The sequence below is a fragment of the Emys orbicularis genome, chromosome 4 (assembly GCF_028017835.1).
Source record: "Emys orbicularis isolate rEmyOrb1 chromosome 4, rEmyOrb1.hap1, whole genome shotgun sequence".
Classification (NCBI taxonomy): domain Eukaryota; kingdom Metazoa; phylum Chordata; order Testudines; family Emydidae; genus Emys; species Emys orbicularis.
In genome coordinates, this window is record NC_088686.1 from 45,834,450 (window position 1) to 45,855,991 (window position 21,542).

General features: G+C 46.7%; 1 protein-coding gene across 1 annotated transcript; it reads right to left on the reverse strand.

Moving 5' to 3' along the window:
- Nucleotides 1-428: 428 nt before the first annotated feature.
- Nucleotides 429-1,637, reverse strand: SSTR1 (somatostatin receptor 1). The gene has a single exon (XM_065403955.1). It carries the CDS (start codon nt 1,635-1,637, stop codon nt 429-431), a length of 1,209 nt encoding a protein of 402 aa, XP_065260027.1.
- Nucleotides 1,638-21,542: the final 19,905 nt, after the last annotated feature.

Below are 21,542 nucleotides of genomic sequence, written 5' to 3' on the forward strand. Positions count from 1 at the left end.
CTCGACCATGAAAAGAGCAGCACCTCGATGTGCCACCACAATGGCAAGTGAACCAAAGGGGGGCGGAGAGGAGACGAGTACAAAAAGAAACAGAGAAAGTCAACAGGAGACCTCACTGACCCACACACACGCTGATCAAACACAACGGGGAGGAAGCAACAGATCGAGGAACCTAAAGTCCACCTGAGGGGCGCGCAGTTAATAATTGACTAGGATTGTAGTAGCATCAGCAAACACAACGCAATTGAAATACAGAGGGGGTGGGGTGAGGGGCAGAAGGCCAGGGAACACTTTGTTGTTCCTTTTCGTGCCCAACTCTGTTGTTTCCAAACAGAATAATAACCCCCCCCCCCACCCTACCCGCCCGCAGTCCCCAGCTCCCGGCTGCCCTGCGCCTGGGGGGCGGCGGGAGGTTGCTGCGCGCTTCCTCAGAGGGTGGTAATCCTGGAGGTGCAAGTGCCGTTCCTGTACATGCTCCCCGACTCCAAGTTGTCGGGGGGAAAGTCCTCCACGCTGTACGCCCTGCTCTTCAGGGCGGTGGCGTAGTAATCGACGGGCTCCTCCGTGGCGTTGTCCATCCAGCTGAGGCACAAGAGCCGCTGGAAGGACCTCTTGAAGTTGTCCGAGAGGAAGCCGTAGAGGATGGGGTTGGCGCAGCTGTTGGCGTAGCCCAAGATGACGGAGAGCTGGCTGATGGTGGCGTCGTCCTGCTCCACGAAGACGTTGACCAGCTGCACGATGTAGAAGGGCATCCAGCAGATGACGAAGACCATCACCACCATCATGACCATGAGGGTGATCTTCCGCTCGGAGCGCTTGCGCTGCTGCCAGCCGGCCTTGAGCGCCACCATGCGCATCTTGGCGATGATGAGGATGTAGCAGAGGCAGATGGCCACCACGGGCAGCAGGAAGCCCATCAGGAAGGTGTAGACCACGAAGACCACCAGCCACCGGTGAGTGGGCTCGGGCATGAGCATGTTGCAGGCCACCGTGCCGTCGCTGTTGGGCGCCGTGCTGGAGAAGATGATGATGGGCAGGATGATGAGGATGGAGAGCACCCAGACGCCCAGGTTGACCATCTTGGCCACGCTGGGCCGGCGGTAGCGGGCCGCCTTGATGGGGTGCACCACGGCGATGTAGCGGTCCACGCTGAGCACCGTCAGGCAGTAGATGCTGGTGAACATGTTGATGGCGTCCACGCTGAGCACCAGGCGGCAGAGCAGCGAGCCGAAGGGCCAGTGGCGCAGCAGGGTGGAGGTGACCAGGAAGGGCACGCTGAGCATCAGCAGCTCGTCGGCGATGGCCAGGTTGAGGATGTAGATGTTGGTGGCGGTCTTCATCTTGGCGTAGCGCAGGATCACGTAGATGACCATGGAGTTGCCGCACAGCCCCACCAGGCACACCACGGAGTAGATGAAGGAGATGAGGATGGCGCTGCCCTGCGAGTCGCTCAGGGTGCCGTTCGGGGCGCCGGAGGAGTTCCTGCCGCCCGCCTCCATGCCCCCCGCCGCTGCCTCCCCCAGGACCCCGCCGGCGCTGCCGCTGCTACAGCAGCTCCCTCCGCTCGCGCCGCCGCTACTGCCGCTGCCTCCACCTGCACCGCCCGGGAGCCTGGGGCAGGTGCCATTGGGGAGCATCCTCAGCCCAGCCCAGCCCAGCCCTCCCCTCCCGCGGGCTCACAGCAGCCGGCGCTGGCCGCCCGCCCGGCTCGGCATGCTGGCGGAGTCTCCCGCCCGAGCCTGGCATGGGGAGCGAGGAGGCTGCTGCCGAGCCGAGCCGAGCGGCGTTAATTGCCGCTCTCTGGCTGGTGAATGATTAATAGGCAGCGGCGCGTCAGCAGCGACGAAAAGGAGGAGGGGAAAAACCCCACCAGAAGGCGACGTAGGTGGGTGTCCTTCCCACCCGGCCCCGAGCGCTCGGCGGAGCGTCAGGAGCTCAGCCCCCTCCCCGGCTCCGCATTGTTCAGCTCCCGCCCGCGGCAACCTGCCTGGCAGTCCCGGCGTGGGACCTGCTGGGCTGGCCGCTCCCGAAGCTCTGTGGCACCAGCCCGGCTCGTAGGCGCACCGAGACCCCCCCCCCCCAGCCGGGAGCGAGCACCAGCTCCCCACGACAGCCTTCCTGTGCCGACACACAGTGCCACCGCCACGCACACACTCTGCCCATAGATACAGCACCACTGTACACACACACACACTACCCCTAGGCACAGCACCACCGCACACACCCTGCCCCTACACACAGTGCCTGCCACCGCCACACACACATCCTGTCCCTAGGCACAGCACCACCGTACACACACTGCCTGCCCCTAAACACAGTGCCACCACCACACACACACTCTGCCCCTAGATATAGCGCTGCCGTACACACACTGCCCCTATACACAGTGCCTGCCACTCACACACCCTGCCCCTAGATACAGCACCACTGCACACACACTGCCCCTACACACAGTGTCACCGCCCTGCCCCTAGGCACAGCACCACCGCACACACCCTGCCCCTACACACAGTGCCTGCCACCGCCACACACACACCCTGTCCCTAGGCACAGCACCACCGTACACACACTGCCTGCCCCTACACACACTGCTACCGCCACACACACACACGCTGCCCCTAGATACAGCGCTGCCGTACACACACTGCCTGCCCCTACACACAGTGCCACCACCACACACACACACACACCCTGCCCCTAGATACAGCACCACCGCACACACACTGCCCCTACACACAGTGCCACCGTCACACACACACCCTGCCCCTAGGCACAACACTACCGTACACACACTGCCTGCCCCTACACGCAGTGCCACCGCCACACACACACACCCTGCCCCTAGGCACAGCGCCACCATACACACCCAGCTCTACACACACAGACACACACTTACCTCCACACAGCACCACCAGCACCTCTACACACACCTCTGGCCCTACACACTGCACCACCTCCACACACCTACCTCGCCTCTACACACAGTGCCACCAGCACATCCAAACCCACCCTGACCTTACACACAGCACCACCATCACACACACACACACCCTGCGCCTACATGTGGTACTGCTACTACATGCCAACACATACCCATTCTATCACCTGTACACACACATGCCCCAGTATACATCACCAGCTACCCTTTCTATCACCACTAGACATGACACAACACCACTAAACATGCACATCATTACATACCCAATACACAAACACACACAACCTACCACAACTACCCAAACACACACCACACTTACTAACCATTCCATTGATGCCTCACACACCACCACATACTCTCCCTACTGCCACTACACACACATTGCCACCACTTACATAGACACACATAGATTACTGCCACCTACCAGCACCACCTCACAGATGCAAACACCATAGTCATCGCCCCACAAATGCACACACCCACACTACCATCTACCTTCCTTGCATGCATATTATCAGCACCTACCTATTCCAACACACAAAACTACATTTATAAACATTCACCCATTCCAACAAATCCACCACCACCCCTATCTATGCACTCCAATACATACACATGACATGTCATCATCATCTGCCCTCGCCAACACACACACACACACACACACACACACTACTCTGGCAAGCATTTTCCTTTCATGACTGAGAAATAGTTCATAGTGATTGTTATATATTGTTTATATATATATATAAACAATGATGCTATGGTAAAAATCTGTTTCTGTTGGACAAATAATTATGTCTCTAATTGCAATGGTTTCTGTGTTTGCAACATAGTCTCTGTGATTATTGGGAATTGTGTGGGTTTATTTTCTTCATTTTGATTTCTGTTCCAATACAATAATGAATTTAGTGAGCAGGATTTGCAAATTATCTTAATATTCATAGGCTATTATTATTGTCCATGAGCGTTTTAGCAATTAATTGAGCCGTTAAACAATAGAATACCATTTATTTTAAATATTTTTGGATGTTTACTACATTTTCAAATATATTAATTTCAATTACAACACAGAATACAAAGTGTACAGTGCTCACTTTATATTTATTTTTATTACAAATATTTGCACTGTAAAAAACAAAAAAAATGTATTTTTCAGTTCTCCTCATACAAGTACTGTAGTGCAATCTCTTTATCATGAAAGTTGAACTTACAAATTATGTACAAAAAAACCTGCATTCAAAAATAAAACAATGTAAAACTTTAGAGCCTACAAGTCTACTCAGTCCTACTTCTTAGTCAGCCAATCACTCAGACAAACAAGGTTGGTTACAATTTGCAGGAGATAATGCTGCCTGCTTCTTGTTTACAATGTCACCTGAAAGTGACAACAGGTGTTCGCATGGCACTGTTGTAGCTGGCATTGCAAGATATTTACATGCCAGCTGTGCTAAAGATTCATATGTTCCTTCATGCTTCAACCATCATTCCAGAGGACATGCTTCCATGCTGATGATGGGTTCTTCTTGATAATGATCCAAAGCAGTGCAGACTGATGCATGTTCATTTTCATCATCTGAGTCAGATGCCACCAGCAGAAGGTTGATTTTCCTTCTTGGTGGTTTGGCTTCTGTAGTTTCCGCATCAGAGTGTTGCTCTTTTAAGACTTCTGAAAGCATGCGCCACACCTCGTCCCTCTCAGATTTTGGACGGCACTTCAGATTCTTAAAACTTGGGTTGAGTGCTGTAGCTATTTTTAGAAATCTCACAGCAGTACCTTCTTTGCGTTTTGTCAAATCTGCCGTTAAAGTATTGTTAAAATGAACATATTCTGGGTCATCCTCCAAGACTGCTATAACATGAAATATATGCAGAATGTGGGTAAAACAGAGCAGGAGACATACAATTCTCCTCCCAAGGAGTACAGTCACAAATTTAATGGACACATATTTTTTTAACGAGCATCATCAGCATGGAAGCATGTCCTCTGGAATGGCGGCCAAAGCATGAAGAGGCATATTAATGTTTAACATATCTGGCATGTAAATACCTTGCAACCGCAGCTACAAAAGTGCCATGCAAACACCTTTTGTCACTTTCAGGTGACACTGTAAATAAGAAATGGGCAGCATTATCTCCTGTAAATGTAAACAAACTTGTTTGTCTTAGTGATTGGCAGAATAAGAAGTAGGACTGAGTGGACTTGTAGGCTCTAAAGTTTTTCATTGTTTTGTTTTTGAGTGCAGTTATGTAACCAAAAAAAAAAAAATCTGCATTTGTAAGTTACACTTTCACCATAAAGAGATTGCACTTTAGTACTTGTATGAGGTGAATTGAAAAAAATACTCTCTCTTTTATCATTTTTACAGTGTAAATATTTGTAATAAAAATAATAATATAAAGTGAGCACTGTGCACTTTGTATTCCGTGTTGTAATTGAAATCTATATTGAAAATGTAGAAATACATCCAAAAATATTTAATAAATTTCAATTGGTATTTTGTTATTGTTTAACAGTGTGATTAATCACAATTAATTTTGAACACACTCAGTAGATTATAAGCTTTGTAATGATACCTTACAAGAGACCTTTTGCATGAAGCATATTCCAGTTACATTATATTCACACTCATTAGCATAGTTCCATAAAACGTATGGAATGCAACGTCACAGGCACGGTCATGGAAAATGGGGCCAAGGCATCAGATGCTTTAATGGACCCTAGGGGCTATTGGCAGCTGGCATAAATGAAAGACGCCTCAAGGATGCTCTAATTTATGTGAGGGGCCAGACTAACCCTCAGAAAAATCAGTATTAGGGGATGTAAAGGTCTCTTTTCCACAATTCACTGCTGATTTGCTTTGGTCACTACTTGGTTGGACCCAAATGTCATGGATGGCCTATTGCCGGCTCATCTTAACACAACCAAAACTGAGTTCCTTATTTTTCTTATCAAATTCTCTTTTCTTACTCGGCTTCATAGTTGTGGACAACAATATTATCCCTCCTATCACACAGGCTCATAATCCATAGATAGACCAGATTAAGTGACCAAGAAATCAAGGCGGAAGAAGAAAGATGGTCACGAGAACACTGCCATTGTGGGAAGGGCTTTAAAGAGAAAATAACCACATTTTGCAAGCTTCCAAAGCAAACTACTTAATTTGCAAAGGAAGCAGTTTCTCTTTTCCAAGTGTTACATCTTCTGAGCAGTCAGGAAGCAATTCCACCTCCCAAGAAGGCACAATTCAGTGGGGGATGAGCAGGGCCGGTGCAAGGAAGTTTCGCACCTTAGGCGAAACTTCCATCTTGCGCCCCCCCCCCCCAGCCCTGCGGCAGCTCCCCTCCGCCCTGAGGCGCCGCCCCCCATGGCAGCTCCCCCCCCCCCCAGGAAGCCGTGCGGCAGCTCCCCACTCCAGCTCACCTCTGCTCCGCCTCCTCCCCGAGCACGCTGCCCCCGCTCTAATTCTCCTCCCCTCCCAGGCTTGTGGCGCCAAACAGCTGATTGGCGCCGCAAGCCTGGGAGGCGGGAGAAGTAGAGCAGCGACGGCGTGCTTGGGGAGGGGCCATAGCAGAGGTGAGCTGGGGTGGGGAGCCCTGCGGCAGCTTCCCCCCCCCCCATAAGGCACCCCCACGGCAGCTCCCCACCCCCACGGCCCGGGGAGCCGTGCGGCACCTCCCCACCCCAGCTCACCTCTGCTCTGCCTCCTCCCCAAGCATGCCGCCCCCGCTCTAATTCTTCTCCCCTCCCAGGCTGGCGGCGCCAAACAGCTGATTGGCGCCGCAAGCCTGGGAGGCGGGAGAAGTGGAGCGGTGACCGCGCGCTCGGGGAGGGGGCGTAGGAACGCTGTAAAAAAAAAATTGGGGGCACCGCTTTTTGGCACCCCCAAATCTTGGTGCCCTAGGCAACCGCCTAGTTTGCCTTAACGGTAGCACCAGCCCTGGGGATGAGAGACACCTAAATCACCCTTGCATCTCCCAAATTCTGGCCTTACCAGCTTGCCTGCCCAGTACTAGGCATTTCGACCAGCCCTATGGGCTGTTCTGATTTACAGTGATTTCTCACAGCCTCCAATGAGCTGCTCAACAAATTTAGACTAGTAAGAGCACAAAGCAGCTATACCACAATCTGGCCTTTTCCCTCTTACCCCAGCCACTCCTGTAGCATGGCCCTAGACCAGGAACTGTGCAAGAGAGCCATGTAGGGCTATTATATTGGCCCTGCACCACCTGGAGAACCCCTTATGCCAGTGGTATTCTCTGCGGAAGTGGTTAAGAAAACTTTGTAGCACATTTATGGAGGCTGAGCCCCAGTGGAGATCAGAATTAGGGCCCCAGAGTGTATTCTTTGTTAATGGAAAAATACTGGTTGACACAGACACCTTCCAGTTTATTTATAGTACTAATATAGACATATTAGGTGGCAAAAATCAAGCGCAATTTATAAATTGCAGCTGCATCAACTCATGTGTTGAACTCTAGCCAATTATGTTTAAAACCTCCGCCAGACAGTTTCACTCTAACAACCAAAAGGCTCCACAATTCAAAAGTAAGGTACATGTATGTAAAAAAAGCCTTATTTAGGGCTCTAATTTTGTGTCCACAATTATTTGCTAGCACAAATTATAGCATTTAGATGTTTAATGGCCTAATTTGAGCTGCAAAAATTCTGTAGTTCTGTTTCACTTATTTCTTTGTAGTGGCTGGGATTATATATGAACAGTAGTTGTCAGTAATATCCTGCCTTTATTTGCAGCTCCTTACTGCTGTAACAGGCCTTGAAACTGCTCTAATTTGTATAATCCCACCAGGCTGCTCTGCAAACCCCGAAAAGATGTTGATGGGCTGAATACTTTTGGTGGGTTCCCACTAAATAATTTTACAAAACTTCCCATCCTCAAACTGTAGATGCCTGATACAAAATTCAAAGACAATGAAGCATAAATCTTCTTAATTTATGGGTGATTGCTCCTTTGTAACCATTATTACAGGATTTTCTTAGGAATTATTTGAATTAGAATGTGTTTGGTATAAATTATGTAGCTGTATTTAAAAAAAAAATCTATGCATTTTTCATAATGTTATGATACAAAAGAAAATTTCTAACCACTTAAATCTCATAGGTGCAAATTTTAAGCTGATTTATACCCCGTGAAACCCATTGCATGGATTGTGAGCCAGATGAGATTTTGACTTTTGAGTAATGACAAAAAAAATTTTAAAGTCTTCCATTTGATCAAATGAGTGTACTGGTATTTTAGTTGTCCTGGATCTCTGATTATCATTTTGCTTTTAGCACAGTGCCTGAACTTTACATCACTTCTTCTGGTGGTTGACAACAAAATGAAAATATACAGATGGAAGTGATTCATTTTGATAATGGTATGTTTGAAAGCTTTGACTCCCAAAGGGAAAAGTCTGTCTTTTTACACTTGATTGAGAAATTAGAATCTATTCTGTAAAAAAAAGGATGATATAAACCAAATTAGTGGGAGACAAGGTCAAGCTGGGGTTTAGTGGTCAATAAGTGGCTTTTTACTCTCTCCATGCAGATGTGTTTATTTCAGCTTTAGTAAGTGAAAAACATTCAGATCAGATCGCTGAAAAAAGCTATGCTATATTACAATACTTGCCATTTCATTTCTTTTGCTACTATAGTAGTTAATAACCTGCCTAGCCCACCATTATTAAAATAATTATCTGCCAGAATGATACAACAAACTGTTCTATGCCATTAATTGTTTAAGAAAACTGAGGACTGATTATATATGCTGACAGCATGCTTTCTAAACCATCTAGAGGAAGTTCCCTCCCCAAAGTAGTGACAATAAAAGGGATAGGACCATTCAGATCTCCGTTATGCGTGTTTAAATTTGAGTAACTATTGACTGCATTGGAGTTACTTAGATTGACATTGGGCTAACAGAGTTTGGAACCTTGATCTGTAAGCACTGCCTACACTACAAAAATTACTTGTTGCTGGCATTTGGGGTTAGCAATTGGTGCAGCTGAACTGCTGCTGAATATGGTTTAGCTACAAATGTAGCCAAGGACAAATGATGTCTAGCATATATTCAGAAAGCTGGGTTAAAATCTGTTTGGAGCAAAGCAGACAGTCAGACAGAAAATCTTTTCACTGATCATTTAACATAGCTGAAGGATGAAAAGAGCCAGAGAAGTGTGTGTAATTTACATTTAATACATTGTATTTGTGAGGTGTGATCATAGAACAGTAAGTTTAAAATGGAAGTGTCATAACCTCCTTTGGGGTTATAGATCTGCAGGCTTTAACTTTATCCACAAGAGCACCACATTATAATCCAGGTGCTAATTGTGCTGCATAATGGCCATTTTAATTATGGTTTAAAATATTATGCAATTTTTATTTTTTTTTCTTTTTGCTCCTTCCTGAGTGTTCTTATGATTTTACTGTCTTCCTAATGTGTAACCTTTGGGGTCAGGGAGTTGCTTACTGTTCTACAAAGGCTCCATGATAAACTCCTTAATGTCTTCATTTTCAAGAACCGTGTAAACTTAAAATAATTGGGTTCAAGTGCATCACAAAAAAGTGGCAATTTTTCAATAATTTGATTAGGGATAAAAACATTTACACCACTGAAACATATGCTTATGGAAATAAACATTCTCAAAGGTTCTGTGAATATAGCTCTGTTCAATTCCTCAGAAGGGGCTACTCAACAGGATGGGCTGCACCTGGGTGAGGTGTTGGCTGGGTACACAGCCCTAACTGAACCAGAAGCCCAGCTGGGAAGAAAGAGGCTGTGTTTGTACAAAGCTGGGGAGAGGAGAGCAGAAAGAGGCTGCAGGGGAGAGAGCTGGTAGTCACTCTCAGGGTTGAGAGAAGGGAGTAGGAGGAAGCCTAGGAAAAACAGCACCATAGGCGAGGCCGCATGGACCTTAGCTGCTGATTGTAGGGTCCCTAGGTTGGAACCCAGTGTAGAGGGTAGGCCTGGGTTCCCCTACCAGGTACTGGGGGAGTGGCACAGACAGGGCAGTGGACTTTGAAGACTGCTTGAGGTGGCTTGTTTAGAGGGACTTTGATTCCCCAAAAAGGGAGAAAACTATAGTGATCTGGCCAGAGGGCCAAGCCACAAAGAGGAAACACTGCAGCTCGTGGGGCATGAGAGATTGGAACAAGGTTCGGAGAAATTGCAGAAGGAGGTGTCAAAGCAGCGGTGAGCTAATCCCCAGATGAACCCCAAGGAGGTGCCACAGTGGTGAGTGGACTAAACCCAGTGACAAGCTCCTTTAAATGTTTGACAGCTGCAGTCCAATCATAAGTTTAAGCACTGCCTGTAATGCTTAAAGTTGTCGTTTTAAAACATTGGAAGGTACTTTCTGGCATACTCAATGTAGTTATTACAAAAATAGAGGTTCAGAAAAGACTTCTGTCATTTACTCCATGCCCTCTGCCAAAGCATTTCTCTACAGTGTCGTCTCCTGGACTTGGTCCCATCTAGTTTTAAATAACTCATTCAATGTGCTTCTCTCACTTTCTCCACGGTAATCAGTTCTTTTTAAATGTAGGCTAACTGTATGCTGTTTTCCAATGTGAGCTGTGTAAGCTCAAGAGCTTGTCTCTCTCATCAACAGAAGTTGGTCCAATAAAAGATATTGCCTCACCCAACTTGTCTCTCTAATATCCTGGGACCAACATGGCTATACCAACACTGCTCACTGCTACTTTTTTTAAACAGCCCTGGTCACAATCCGAGAATAACCACATCACTAAATATACAAGCAGAAGGAGAGGATTATCAGTTATGGAGGAAATGGAATGGGATCAGGGGGAATTCATGTTTGCATACAAATAGCTTTAAATGAAGTAGAAAATATTGTTCTGGAAGCAAGAAACATTATGATTTTATAGACTAGCTGTGCTGTATGATGCACAATGAAGTTTTATTACTGGTTTCATTCAGTTTGTAGCAACCACTCTGAATGTGTAAGTTGACAGGGTGATGACGGGCAGTCCGGCAGCAGCAGTTGAGATGGGGACCACAGGAAGGGGGATGGGGACGACGACAGGCAAAGGAGGGGCAGCAGGGTCAACCTGAGGGCAGGGCCGGTGCTACCATTAAGGCAAACTAGGCGGTTGCCTAGGGCGCCAAGATTTGGGGGCGCCAAAAAGCTGTGCTCCCAATTTTTTTTTTACAGCGTTCCTACGCCCCCTCCCTGAGCTTGCGGTCGCCGCTCCACTTCTCCTGCCTCCCAGGCTTGCGGTGCCAATCAGCTGTTTGGTGCCACAAGCCTGGGAGGGGAGGAGAATTAGAGTGGGGGCGGCGTGCTCGGGGAGGAGGCGGAGCAGGGGTGAGCTGGGATGGGGAGCTGCCGCACAGCTCCCTGGGGTGTGGGGGAGCTGCTGCGGGGGGGGGGCCCTCAGGGCAGAGGGGGAGAGCTGCCGCAGGGGGGGGGGGAGCCCTCAGGGTGGAGGGGGGGCGGGGAGCTGCCGCAGGGCTCGGGGGGGGCGCAAGGTGGAAGTTTCGCCTAGGGCGCGAAACTTCCTTGCACCGGCCCTGCCTGAGGGGCCCCACCCACCTTATTCCCTGCCATGGTCAATGGGGATGGGAACGAACACCGGGGGGGGGGGAAGAGGGGGAAAGGGAAGGGTTGACCGCTCCTCCCCGCTAGGCTGCAGGCAGAAGAGGAGGGTGCCAGAAGAGGAGGGGGAGGGCAGCTCCACACCTGCAAGAGAGTGGTCTTATTGGGTGCTGGGAAGTGGGCAGACTTATGCCCGCCCACAGCTAAAAGCCCCTCCCCCAGCCTAGGGAGGAGCTACTGAGCCCAGAACTCAACTAAATTCAGGGGACAACAAAGGGAAAAAAAAACCCCAAAAAACAGGAACAGGTGTGAGGGTCAAAGGGCCAAAAATAGGGAACCTGAAGGGGACACCGAGCAGAGAACCCCGGACAATGCCCACTGCTCCTCAAAGGCATCAAAGGAGCCAGTGGACGCAGCCCAGAGGAACTCCATCCAGATGTGTGAGTGGATAAAGGAACGAAGACAGGCCCCACAATCGACAGAGCCCCCCCCTCAGCCACCCTCTTCTCCCTGGTGTTATAAATGGCCACCTGGGCCATAGCTAGGAGGAGGTTGATGAGGAGGTCCCTCGACTTCGTGGAGCCATGGATGGGATGTGCATAAATAAACAGGAGTGAGGAAAAGTGCAGCCAGAACCTCAATAAGAGGTTCTGGAGGAGCTGGAAGAGGGGCTGCAACCTGGCGCACTGCAGATAGATATGTGCCAGGGTCTACGTCACATCGCAAAAAGGCTGAGTTCTCGGAAGCCCTCCATCCCATGCCCACTAATAAATCTCGGGGCGTGGACGGGCTGACCATGGAGTTCTGGGACATCCTCGGCCCGGATCATGTCACTGTCTGGGCTGAGTCCTTGGGGAGTGGGGTCCTCCCCCTGTCATCTCATTTTTGACTATGGAAACAGACCTTATTTATGGGATCTTTCACTAGAAAACCCCTTAATGAGAGTGCTGTGCTGAATTCAGTGTTTAAAAATATAACTATGTTCTGGTAGTTGCATGCATTTATTCAAACTCATTTGAACACAATATCCAGACATGCCAAACCCTCCTCATAGGGTGGGGGAGGGTCCCTTAGCCAATAGGAATCTGACTTGGATTGGGCTGATCAGCAGGTTTGCTGCCAGGTCTTTGATTATCAGGTATATCATATTTCCAGGGATATTTTTAACATTCTATTTATGAATAATATAAACTTATTTTCTGCTTAAAACTATAAATATAAAATATTGTCTACTTTCTCTTTTTATCTACCATCCTTATTTGTCCAGTTACTTTAATTCCTAAATAGGAAAATCAGGTTGTGGAATCCAAAAATACTTTAAAAGGGTAACTATTATGCGAAGGTGAAGGGCATGAAATGGAAAGGGATGATAAACTGTGATTTCAACTTACTGTCATAGTCATTAATGAATGCTTGACGGACGCTCTACCAACTGTTCATCTCAAAATGCAAACAATATGAAATAATGTAGTTATGAGATATATAAAGGAAGAAAGAATTTTTAAGCATAAACATGCTGGTTCGGAGGAGTTTGACATTGAGATCTTGGCTTAAGAATAGTACCTGGGAACCAATTAAATGCTGATACAGAAGGCAGCAACTTTTACTTTCCTAAATTAATAATGGGGACTCATTCATCTGGTCTTCTTAGACATTGTCTATGAAGAATGAAGAGAGAGCAGGCATCTTTCCAACTTCTTTTTCCCAACTGTCATGAAAGTTTCAGACTCTCATTCTGATGATTTCACTGCCAGCCATGTTGGTAACTCTCTCCGTTACTGCCAAAGCTACCACTAGTGCAATAGCCTCCTTCAAAAAGAAGTATTTGCCAACAATTATCACACTGTGATATCAATGATAACTCCTCTTCTAAATACTGGGAGGAAAGGTGGTAACTGCGTTGGTTCATGTTGGTAACCATTGTTAAAAGTCAACATATCAGCTTGTAATTCTATGTTTGGAAACCTTGTTCCAGGAGAAATTCTCCATCATCCAGGCAAGGGATGAGAGATCCACTACAGATCGCTCAACCTTTCAAAATGGTTGTGTTTACAAAGAGAATGTTCACAACATTATTCAGCTTTATCTTCCTTTCATCAGCTTTACATTTTACTACAGTATTGTCCTATACATTTCCTGTCTTTATATTTTCTTCCCCAGTATCTTGCCGCCTTGTTTATTGCATCCTTACTAAGTCTAATGGTTTTGTTTTGTGGCACATGGAGTTATGTGATAAAACATTTGACATTTTTCATGATGTAAAATCTGCTTGCCCAAGGGCCACCACAGGGCTCTGCTGCTTGGTCTCACTCCAAGTGGCTTTGTGGCAGCTGTGCATCAGCAGCCTCTGGAACAGTCTTTTGTTCTATCTAATCTAATCTTTCTATCTAGGCTCTTGCAATGGCAACTATCACCACAATATCTTAGTGCCTAAGTTCTGGACATGTCTGATATGTCTGCTTGCATTGTAATAGCTTGAGTGCTCTTCCAACTCATAGCTACCAGATAGCTCTGCTGGTTTGTGAGCTCTGGGGGGAAAGTGAAAGGCTTGGAAATGCTCCTGAGTGAACTGAGGCCTTTTTCTGTATACTTTGCTAGCATGGCCAAGCCTCTCATGTTTTTCTCTAGAGCTCAAACACCAGCAGAGCTGTCTAATAGTTGAGAGTTGGAAGACATCGCTAGCTATTAAAATGGAAGCAAACATATTAGTCACACCCAGATCCAGATATGATAGAACGTCAACTTTTTCTCCTCTGATACTTTTGACCTTCTGTCAAGTAGCATAAACCCAACATTTTGATTACTTCCCCCCCCTTATAAAATCTACTGTGATTAGAAAAGTTTTAATGATTTTAAAATATTCAAGAAAAACAGGATGTGAAATCCTGTCCCTATTAAAGTCAATGGCAAAACTCCCATTGATTTCAGTGGAGCCAGGATGTCACTCGATGGAAGGGGATGAAAGTTATGGAGGGAGAAGTCAACATTTTCTGTAATGCTGAAAATCCAAAAACATTATTGTGCAAATGCATGAGCATCAGATAATGAAATTGTGACTATAAAAAGAAAGTGAATTGGCCTAAACAGATCAGCTTAGTCTCATTGTCCAAAATTAATGAAATCTATATAGTGAAGATACGCTGTAGATGCTGAAGAGCTGTTAGTAAATATATGTAAGAAACATATATAAATAGATGCTTTTTATCTAGATAGAATCACTTACATCAGTGATAAAAGCCTTGACTGCAGCTTGTCTTTTTCTTTTTTTGTCTGTACTTTGTGAAGCACCTTTTAGGGGACATTGGGAATGATCCTGGTGATCTGATGCAGGAAAAATATTCTCACTGAGGTTTTCTCTCATTAAGAGGCTTGGTGCATTAAAACTGCAGATGTGAATCAATTATTATTTTCATGTTATATGATAAGTAGAAATTATTTTGATTTATCAGTCTGCACTGACCAGCTTTTCCTGAAGAGGGTTTCATATGGTGCAACCTACAAGATAGCCAAGATTTTCCTGAAGACCATTTTTTGGACCAAACTGGTATTTAGTATTTTGCCTTTTGGAACAGCTTTCTCAGTTTTCTTTTGTTACTCATGCCCTATCACCAGTATTGGTTTGGAGTCTACCCTTATTTACCTTGAGTAGCAACCAATTCCACAAGAAGTCCCTTTGTTTCTCTACACACAGAATAAGGCAATGATTTAGGAAATGCTCCCTTGCCCATCCCTATTCTAGACAGCTTGTAAGCACATGCTTAAAATTAAGTGTGTGCTTAAGTCCCATTGACTTTAAAGTTAAGCATGTGCTTACATGTTCTTAATAGGGATGCTTTTCTGAATGAGGGCCTCTGGTAGTAAGTACAGGTGTCAAAATTGGGCCCTTTTATATATTTGGTACTTTTACGTTATCTTGATTCCAAATTGAGGACTTCCCAGGAAAAGTAAAGGAAATGTCTCATTATTGATTTGTGCTTCATAAAAAATTTTCTTACTTTCCTACTGGATTTGAGGTTTTCTACACAGGCAAATCCCACTGCCTGATTGAGGCCTAATTTAATGGCAAAAATTCTATTGACTTCAATGGGAGCATGATCAGATTCATTATCTGATGCGATCTGATGAATAAATGCAGTTTTAAAGACTGCTGATACATTTATGTGTGGTTACCATTTCAACTTCCTTCTCCTGTCACCTCACAATTAAAAGATACACAAAGTCTAAATATACAATAGATGCATAAGTGCAGTGCACATGCTATAAAGATGGTGTGACGGTGCGGGACTCACCACTGTGGCACCTCCTGCTGGTCTCTTCTGGGAATTAGCTCATCCAGCCTCCAGAGCACCCTCTGCAGGTCGGTGTCCCGCTGCTACTTGGCCCCCGTGTCCCTCCCAGACCCGGTGCCCCGCTATCTGGGGTGCTGCCCCTTGGCAGGAACCCCTTTCTCTCAGGGTCTCCCCTCTCCAGGGAACCCCCACCCACTATCCCCACCTCGCCTCAGTATAAGTCTACTGCCAGTCATCATCTAGCCCCCACACCCTGGGGCAGACTGCAGTATCAGCCTACACAGCACCGACAAGGTTGGGTTTGGACCTGCTGCCTTTGCCTACCCCTGGGCTGCCCTCTGCAACCCCCAGTACCTATTTGCCTTATGCTAGACCGCAGCCTGGGGCTTTCCAGGCTGGAGCTCCCCGGCTCCTCTGCCTTTCCCCAGCCCTGCTCCACTCAGGTACCCTGTCTCTAGCTCCCTGCAGCCAGGCCCATCTCCCTCTACAGTTAGAGAGACTCTGTAGACAGCCAGGCCCTGCTCCCTCCAAGACTGGAGAGAGCCTTTTAGAGCTCCTGGCTCCCAGCCTTTTTATACAGGTGAGCTGTGGCCTGATTGGGGCGTGGCCACAGCTGTGGCTGTTTCCACAATCAACCGAGGCTTGCTGCTTTCCTAGCAGCAGCCCTCTCACAGTCTCAACCCTCTCCCAGGGCTGATTTCAAGCCCTTCAGGGCAGGAGCGGGTGACCACCCTGCTACAGATGGCTTTTCACCTCATTTCTCACAACCCATTTATATTTGTTTTGCAATACATATTTACTGTGCCATTTGTAGGGATAGTTGAAACTGTGGCAAGAAGTTGGACATACAGATCTTTAGAATAAAATAACTGTGTTCAGTGTCATCCAAACATGCTGGATGTCTTACTGATTGATAAGTCAGATTCCTGATGGAATAGTGATTGATACTAGATGCTAGTCAATACTTGGTGTCTTAATGGATAAAGCTTTCACCTTTCATCTGTAAAACCAACAGGTCTGACCTGCACTTTCCCATATGTTTCTAATTTTAGTGTGCTCTGCTGAGACCAGAGCTGAGCAGTTACCAAACTAAACAATTCAAATTGCTGTAGATCTGGTTAGAAAAAGTTCACTGTCAAGCAAGGCAATTTCCTCTTGTTACTACAGAGTTCAAGACTAAGGCATACATTTAAGCTTAGTTCTGCAAGGTGCCAAGTGTCTCCTGCAAGGTGCTGAGCAGGCTTAATTTACACTAGGCTGTCAAAGTGAATTGAGGGCACTATACATATTGCAGGAAATGCTCATCTCCTTGCAGGATCCAACCCTAAGAGGGAAATGTGGGGGTAGTAGTGTTACTATTATCTGAGATCTTTGCCGGATGCTACAAGCAGGATTTCATCTGCAAGTTCTGTCAATCTATTAAGCCTCTTAAAAAAATACAGCCCACTCTTCTTACATGTGGATAGTTAGTCATAAATTCCTACCAAGACAAGGTGGGTGAGATAATAGTTTTTATTGGACCAATTTCTGTTGGTGAGAGAGACAAGCTTTTGACCTTACACAGAGCTCCTGTTCAGGTCTGGGAAACATCCTCAGATTGTCACAGCTAAATATAAGGTGCTTAAGTAGCTAACACATATTTCAAGGGACCATTCAAGGTGAAGTGGTCCATTAACACCCCTCCAGGCATGGGGTGGGGAGGGGAGAAGTGAGGAGTGGGGAAGCCAACTGGTGGGGGGTGGTTGTAGTAAGTCATAAATCCAGTGTCTCTATTCAGTCAATGATTTTTAGTGTCTAGCAAAGTTATTAATTAAAGCTCCCAGCCTCGTCTTTTGAAATTGTTGTGTATGTTTCTTTTGAGGATGAGGACTGAGGGTCAGATATAAAGTGATTGCTTTGTGAAAAGTGTTCACCCACAGATGACAGGGTGTTTTTTGTCTTTTATCATTTTCCTGCATGAGTTCATTCAAGCGTGAAATGATTATTTCACCCACATAGTTGTTATTGGGGCATCTAGTGCAGAGGATTTTGTGATAGGCATGTGTGTAGGATCTGTGGATCTTGAAAGGTGTGTTGTGTGTGTGGGGATGTTGATCATTGTGTAAGTGGAGATATGTCTGCAGGTTTTGCAACTGTTGTTCTTTGAGTTGGTGTGTCTTGGTCGATGGGGAGCTTGCTTCTGGTGATGAGCGTGGAGAGGTTGGAGGGTTGTTTGAAGGCCAGAAGAGGGGCTTCAGGAAAGATTTCTTTCAGGCTGGAGTCCCCATTGAGTATAGGTTGTAATTGTCTGGTAATACCCCATATGGGTTCCAGTGTGGGGTGGTAGGTGACAACTAGTAGTGTGCAGTCTGAGGGGGGTTTATTTCTGAATTGCAGCAGGTTCTGTATTGAAGCTGGGTATCTGGGTGGTCCGTTCCATTATGCAATCTACTTCTCTGGTGGAGTGTCCTCATTTTGGATGAAGGTGTGTTAAGGTATATATCCCAGACTTTCTCCTTGGAGCATGTTCTGTGGTATCTGAGTGCCTGGCTATAGATAACAGCTTTTTTGATGCACCCCAAAGCTATAATATCCTGGGAGTGACATAGCTACAACAACACTTCATTCATAAATTCCTTTAAGTTATAGACTCTATTTTCATCATTATCATGGAAGCCATTGGCCAGGACTGCAAGCTGGATGAGATAGCAACTTAAAATGCATAGAAGCAGTGTTTGGCTGGGCCAAAGGATAAGAAGCTGTGTAACAGCAGCTAAGGAAATGCAGTCTCTCTCAGAAATGTTATCAATGAAGTGAAGAGAAAATGAATTTCATAACAGCAATGGTTGATCTTCTGCCTCTTTTTCACTGCCTAATTTAATTAGGATCAGGGCCGGCTTTAGGACCTGCGGGGCCCGATTCCGCGGTCTGGGTCTTTGGCGGCACTTCGGCGGCGGGGGGTCCGCTCCGCGTCTTCCGCGGCACTGAAGGACCCAAATGCCGCCAAAGACACCAGAGCGGCTTCCCCCCTGCTGCTAAAATGCCGCCGAAGACCCTGGAGCGGACCCCCCCCCCCCCACCGCCGAAATGCCGCCGGAGCGGGCCGCCGCCGGGTGAGCCTAAGGCGCGGGGCCCTCTTACCCGCGGACCCAATTCCAGGGAATCGGGGGAATCGGCCTAAAGCCGGCCCTGATTAGGATGTTTCTGAGAAAGATGTGCACTTGAGTAGTGTGTTCTGCAGCTGTTTGTATAATATTTGGTTCCCAATTTTTTGTGTGTGTTGCATTGATTTTTTTTAACTGCAGTTATTTATTTTCTTTATCATAAGAAGGGCAATGAATAATCCTGAAATATGTGCTCTGCCTTTGTACATTGGTATGAATCCATCATAATATATCCTTGTTGTGCTTATCTGGGGAGACTTACTCATAAGTATTTCATCTCTCGGATGAGCTTTTTCATCTGTCCACTTATATGTCTGAATCCCCATTGCCATAGCATCTGAGCACCTATTTCTATTTAAAAATGGACATAACAAATGCAGTATTCCCTCACAGCTTGTAGGAAAAATAGCTTGATGATTATAGGGGGTTTTCTGTTAGTGCTTGTGATGAATGGGGATTATTTATCCCAGGGTCCCTAGTATATAAATAGTGCTCCTCAGAGACAGAGAAAATACCTGCAAGGTAGAAGAGGATGTTTTCTTATCTAAGAACAGGCAGTCAGTGAAGAGTACTCAGCATTCTATAGGATAACTGGAATATATCTGGCAGAAACTGAAGCTATTATTGTCACAAAATTATCTTCCAGAGTCCTCATCACCATATCCATTCAGCAATCACTCTGCCATTATGGCCCTTGATGTGCATAGAAGGTTACACTGAAGCAGTGTTGAGGATTGTGTTGATAGTATGTCTTCTAGAGGAGCAGCCAGGGCCCACAAGTGACATGATTTTGGTGGGGCTAGTCTCAAGATGATGCAAGAAGCTCAAACCTGTCTGCATTTGAGTCCTCTGATTGGCTGCCCACTCCACTTGCCTGCCAGCAGACAACCAATCAGAGCTGCTGCAGGCAGAACTCTCCCCACTCCCTTTCTCCAGTGCAACCCAGAGTCATTCCCACAGTACTCCTGGGGAATTCTGCGCCACTGCACATGCACAGAATTCATGTCCTCCACAGAATTTTTTTTCTCTGCAGAAAATACATTCTGCCGAAGAGGTGCTGCAGTTATGCCTTTCACGCACTAGAGGCTGCTGTGGCACCAGAACAGAGGGCAGCTGCTCCTGAATGGGAGCAGCCCTATGTGGATAGGGAGGAGAAGAGGCTGCATTTCTCACAGAACCCTGCCCATGGGGCCAGGTAAGGAAGCACAGGATATGAGGGGAACGGATAGAGCGGGGCACATGGAGCTGGTGGGGGGGGGTGTCACGGATAGGGATTCAGAAGGGCTGGTGGTGGGACAGACTGGGGTGGGGAATCAATGAGAGTGGGGGTGCAGGGACATATGGGGACGGGGAGGGGGGCTGAGTGCAGGTGCAGGGACACATAGAGATGGGGGGTGGGGGTGGCTGAGTGGGGATGAAGGGACACATGGGACCGGGGTAGGAGGTGAGGAGGAGGGGTGCAGGGATATATGGGAACAGGGAGGAGGAGGGAGAGTTCCCCAAGCCTTTGCATTGCTTCTGAGGGGAGAGGGAAATACATTTCTGTATTGTAGTTTAAATGAATTATTACTCAAAGTTCTGTATTAATATGCCTAGTAAGGAATCTATTTGTCAAAAAACATTTCCTGAATCTTTTTCATTGTCTTTATTGTTACAGACATACTTGCTGACAGGTATTTTGAAATAAATTACCAAAATGGTTGAAACTGGCATGATTATACTGTGTTATTTTGACAAATAAAATATGCGGAATTTTAAAATATTGTGCACAGAATTTTTAATTTTTGGTGCACAATTCCCCCAGGAGGGGGCTAAATTGCCCAGCATCTCAGGATGGCTCCTCTACTCCTCCCCAATGCCCTTCTGTGAGCAACAGGACAAGATGGTTGCAATGCTTTTCCCTCTCTCTCCCTGCAGCCCAGCCTGAGAAGGGGTAGAGGGGGTCGAAGAGCTCCTGGAGTTTCCTCACCCCAACCTGGAAGGGGGAGCAGCAGGGTGTTGCCCCCTCCCAAGGTCTGGGAGGGGTGTGGGGTGAAAAACCCTGGAGGACCAGAGGGAGGGCTGAACTGGGATTGAGGAGGAGTGGAACTAATCAGGGTGCTAAACTGATAGGGTGGGAGTTGAACAGTTGGGAGGGCTGAAGTGCTGCAGAGGTGGAGGCTGGGTGGGGACTGAACTGATGAAAAGGCTGGGAGACAGGATTAATTGCTGGTCAGGGACATGCAGATGTAGGGGTGAGTTTCTGCAGCAGAGGACAAAATCCATTTTACCCAATATATTTGGGAGAATGGGCAATGCTAATTATCACATGCACACTTTGGGGATGGGCAGGGGGAATTCAAAAATCAAAAAAGACAAAAAAAACCCCACCAATATAGCCTTTTTGGGAAAAAAAATCTCATGATTGGGCCGCTCATAATTTTGGGGGGGATCTGACCAATTATTTTTGATCTCTTGAGAAACTCCAAATCACGATTTTTGATTTCTTGACTTGGAAGAGAGGGCAGTCCGAAAGGAATTTATTTGTCCCTGTTTACAAAACTACAGTGCAACAAAGGAAACGTGGGGAAAAAAATGGATTGTCCAAAAAAAATGTATTATTGAAAACTA

Bases quoted from the DNA above. Each gene is read 5' to 3' on its own strand.
- SSTR1 (XM_065403955.1), bottom strand. From the start codon at position 1,637: ATGCTCCCCAATGGCACCTGCCCCAGGCTCCCGGGCGGTGCAGGTGGA.